The 4,875-nt window shown below is 62.6% G+C and overlaps 1 protein-coding gene across 1 annotated transcript in view; it reads right to left on the bottom strand.

The window, feature by feature from the left end:
• The window catches only part of MAD1L1 (mitotic arrest deficient 1 like 1), a 148,432-nt gene that overhangs the window by 65,548 nt on the left and 78,009 nt on the right, over nt 1-4,875 (bottom strand). The window contains exon 13 of the mRNA XM_004705883.2: nt 1,587-1,643. Coding sequence (XP_004705940.1) covers nt 1,587-1,643 — 57 coding nt within the window. The remainder of the gene's footprint in view (nt 1-1,586; nt 1,644-4,875) is intronic.

Consider the following 4,875-nt stretch of genomic DNA (forward strand, 5'->3'; position numbering starts at 1 on the left):
CCCATTCAGCAGAGGAGCTGGGCAGCACATCGCCCCACCCCCACCCCACCCTAGCAACTCTGCCTGTGGGGACCAGGCCACCGCCAGGCCTGCACCCATGCAGAACGCGTCATCGTGGGAACTCCCACCCCAGGGAACCTTGACCCAGGAGAGCCTCTAACCAAATTGTGTGGAGCCACTCCCGGGAGGGACAGGTCCCCTGACGGGTGCAGGTGCATGTCAGTGAACGCCTGAGACTGAGGAGCAGTCGGCTTTGAGATGGGTGACTCTGCAGGCTCAGGGTCTGGCAAGCAGGACAAAGCCTAGGGGGCATCACAGGGCCAGCCCCACACCCTTGCTGCCCAGGCCGGCTCCCCTTGCCCACTTGAGGGCAGAGGCCTATCTGGGGGCAGAAGTCTGCACATGCATGCATCCACTGGATCAGGGATGGGAACAGGTCCGTTGTAAGGGAGCCCAGTGTGAGGGTTGGGCTGCCACCAACAGGTTGCTGGTTCAAAGCCAGCAGCAGCTCCTTGGGAGGAAAACGAGGCTGTCTGATCCTGCCAAAGGGAACAGCCTCGGAGACCCACGGAGCAGTCTGCCCAGTCCTGGGGGGTCACTGTGAGTTGGAGTCCCCTCGAGGACCATGGTGTTGGGCATGGTATCCAGGTGTCTCCCCGGAAGACCCACTAGGAACGAGTGTCAGGAAGCCCCTGGCCCTCTGAGAAAACTAGGAGCCCAGGGGCCTTCTGGACACTAGGGGACACCCGGACACCACCTGACACAGTCCCCTGGCTGTCTTGGAGAGAGCCTTCCTGCTCTGTCCACAGCAGGCCCTGTCAGCACAGGCCCTCGGTGGCCACTTACTGCCCCTACAGAACCCAGGGGCACACAGGAAACATGCCCGCTGATGCCCCAGGGCCAGCAGCCCAGACCTACCCATGGGTCCCCAGGAAGCAGCCATCAGAGAGCGAGAGGGGCTGGGGGGGCGGGGTGTTCGGTGGCAGTCACTTCTCTCAAGTCCAGCTTTCTGCTTCACCCTCACACACACTTGCATCAGGTCCCAGTTCCTATAGCCTCACTGCTCACATCCAATCAGAGATGGACAAGCGGCCTGGAGGCCCCTCCCTGGGATGTTAATTACAATTACAGAGAAGCACGAACTGTGTTGTACTGACCAATTAGCACGGCTATGCTAATTAATAAAAGAAAGCCAAACAGCCTCTGTCTTGTCATCAGCAATTAGCTAAAGAGGTTTGAACTTTTTTCTCCTCCTCCTCCTGTTAACCCCCTTCTGTCCTCAGCAGTGCTGGGGCCGTACAGGCAGAGGCAGGCCCCACGCTCCACATCAGCCACACGCTTGCTTCAGCCATCCACTAGCAGGCACATGCCCCGGTAACCCCACTCTCACTGCAGACACAGAAGGACCCCATTATCTGTGGATCGACCCTGACACCCTGTCTCCCACTGGTGGAACCGCACGCTCTACCCTGTCTGTCGTCAGGAGGGTGGGGTTTCGGCAGGTACTCCTCCCCACACCCATCCACGGAAGGCCCTGACCTGAGGCCCCGCCCTCCAGGCAGCCAGGCTGCCGATCCCGAACTCACGGTGTCTGCTCTCTGCTTGTGGTCTCCCAGCTCCTCCAGGGCCTGCGACAGTTGAGCCTGCAGGGCAGACAGCACCAGACAGCACATCAGTCTCCACCCTGGTGGCCCGGATCCTCACAGGGGCCTCAGGGAGGGACAAGCACCGCAGAGTTCAGAGAGCAGAATGCTCAGTCTGGGGGGGCTGGGGTGCGCTGGCAGGGGGAGGTGGAGATAGAGGGTGGGTCAGTTAATAGGTCACTGATAGTAGGTAGATGGTATGTACGCAGAGAAAGGTAAGTCAATAGGTAGGTGACAGATATGACAGGTGATAGACAACAGGCACAGATAGATAGGTGATAGGTGAGCAGATGACAGATGGACAGACAGACTTCCAACAGCCACCCCAGGGGTCCATGGCACCTGACAAGCCCTTCAGTGCCTGGACCCCTGAGCCAGGCCCCTCATGAACTGAGGAATGTTACAGAGACAGGGTCCGAGCTGGCCCTTCTGCCCAGGGCTGGGTGTCGGGGTGTCTGTGGCTCCGGCAGCCCGAGGCTCCGGAGAGAGCCGTGTACAGACTCGGGGTCTCCAGTAGCACACAAGGCTGGCACGCCTGGCGGGGCCACTGACGGTGACCCACGTGACCCCATGCGCATCACAGCGGTGAGAGTGGGCCCACAACAGGCAGAGTTGTCGGCTCCTGTGGGGACCCTTGCCATTCGTCCTCCCCGGGCCTGCCTCTGGCCCCACAGCTTCAGGCCAGATGAAGACAGGGGTGTCTTCATGCCCAACGCCCCCTTCACAGCATCGCTGGCACACTTCCAGGCCACGAGGTCCCGGCTGCGCCCCCTCCGGGCAGATGCACAGCAGCCTCTGGTCCCCCAGCTCCTTCACCAGGACCCCGACTCCAGCTTCATGGCCTGGCAAACGCAGCCCTGGTGGCAGTGGGTGGAGCACAGGGCTGCGCACCACAAGGTCAGTGGTTCAAGCCCCCAGATGCTCTGTAGAAGAAAGCAGGCTGTTGCAGCCCCACCTGCCACACACACCTGTGCCCAGGTCACCCACCACCCGCCAAGCCTGCACCCTGGGGTGCTCCTCCTCTCACCAACTGGGAACCTGCTGCTCCCCTCTGAAGACAGCTTGGCCACCCAGGCCTGAGGTCACCAGACAGCTACCAGACAGACAGCTACCAGACAGCTACCAGACACTGAACTGCCAGCTCCGAAGGCCACGGCCCGATGGCAGATGGGTGCAGGCACCCAGCCCCCAGCTCCAGCTCTGAGTTGCTGCAGCAGTGCCACTGGGCACAGCACATCCTGCTGGGGACATTTGTCCTGGGCTCAGGTGGCCATGTGTGCTGGACTGGCCACGGCCAGACGGCTTAGATGACAGGTGGCTATTTTTATCTGGAGGTGAGAAGCCACTGCCTGGTGATGTAGCACCCTGCAGTGCATGCAGCTCTGGGGCACAGTGGGGAGCTGGTGGAGCACTGGGGACAGCTATGGGGGACAAGGCAAGTACCAGTCCCCACACACTACCCTGATAGGATGGGCCCACAGGCCACGGAGCAGCAGGGCAAACCACTGCTCAGGCCTGCTGGTCACCTCAGACATGACGCCATAGCCTCACGCCCAGCCCCAGCCCGATGACCATGGGCACCTCCTCACTGCCCCCCCCCAAAAAAAAAACTGGCATGCACCCACCCTGAACTGGACATGGCTGACGGACGGTGGTGTCCACCCAAGTATGGTACCACCGCTGTCCCGAGCAGCAGCTCGGGGGTGCAGGTCACAGGGTAGGTGGGGGCCTGGCTACCCAGGCCCTCTGGGGGTCCTGAAGCTCCCCATGGGGAGGAAGGAGGCCAGCCCGCTGGTCCCCTGTGCCAGCTCTGTGGCCCTGACAGCCCTTTCCGTCCAGCCTCTTTGACTACTTTGCCTGGCTGTCGCCCAGCACGCAAAGAACTTGCTCCCTGGGGCCCGGCCTGCCTCCCAGCCCCAGCCTGGTCAGGGGCACAGCGCCCTGCAGGAAGCCGAGCGGGCGGACACCTTCACCTTGTCTGTCTTGAGGGGCGGGGCTTAGCCTGCGGTGCCACCAGGGCGCCTTAGAACGACTGCCATGGGTGCCGGCCAGGTGCTCAGGGTGGAGACCCCGCCTCTGCCCTGCACACTGGCCGCCACACTCAGCCCAGGGAGGCCCAGACCCTCAGAACCTCGCACCAGCTGCTGGGTCTCTGCTCTGATTCACATGCCCCTGGACGACGGGGGCTGGACTGCCTGCTCCGCGCCATCCTATGCCCACTCGGCACAAGTCCACAGCTGTCTGTAGAGGGTCCGCGGGGCCACCTCTGGTTCACCAGACACCAGGCGGGCAGCAGCAGGCAGAGCGGGGCATCCCAGCCTGAGAGAGGAGGCGGCTTTCAGACCTAGATGCGGCCAAGGCCTCACCACTGTGGCTATACCGGAGCAGGGGCCAGGGCCGTGGCTGGGGGTGGGTGTCAGAATGCTTGGGGTCCCTAAGTGGGGGTGGGGACATGGGTGCCTGCTTCTCTGCACATGAAGGAGGCTGAGCAGCAGGGGACGCTCTCAGTGTGATGGCCTTCGAATCTGACCCCTGGGAATTCCGGCCCTGGTGTCCAGGGTTATGGTCACAGCCCCACAGGAGGGCCAGAGAGGCGCAGACAGGTGGAAGGACAGAGGGAGGGCGGGTCGGAGAGAAGCCTGGACGGGTGACGAGGGTAGAGACGGCAAACACACGAGGGCCAGCTCAGCTGAGGGAGGGAGCTCTTCCCCCTGGCCCCCAGGACCTTCCCCCGTGCATCTGGCCACCCCTGGCTCTGCCAGAGCAAACCAAGACAAACTGCCCACACTGCCCTCCCCGCATGAGATGACTGCTCACTTCCGGGGGGCCCAAGGAGCCCTTACTGAGTGAGCGTGGAGTAACGTGACTTGATGGTGTGTCAACACAGGATGCAGAGCTAATAAACACTGTTCCTGCGAGGGTTCTCAGCTTCTGAGACAGCATCACAGCGTAGGAACAGAGCCCACCTACCCAGCCCCCCGTACAGGCCAGGGAGCCCCTCAGTCATGCCCACCCAGGCGGGCAGGCAGGGCGGCACCTCCCAGATATCCCGCTGTGTATTACGTGGGACCCAGATCGACCTGTCACACGGGGGCTGAGGGGGTGGGGCAGCCAAGTCATGCTGCTCCAAGGGCCCCTGGCCCCCAAGCCACTGTGTGGTCCCACCTGGCCACCTGGGCTTTGGCAGGGCTCACAGTACTCTCTGTGGTCCTGGTCGCCCAGGCTGGGTCCA

This window comes from Echinops telfairi, unplaced genomic scaffold (genome assembly GCF_000313985.2).
Source record: "Echinops telfairi isolate 266 unplaced genomic scaffold, ASM31398v2 ScPeMD7_5;HRSCAF=22, whole genome shotgun sequence".
Taxonomy (NCBI): Eukaryota; Metazoa; Chordata; class Mammalia; order Afrosoricida; family Tenrecidae; genus Echinops; species Echinops telfairi.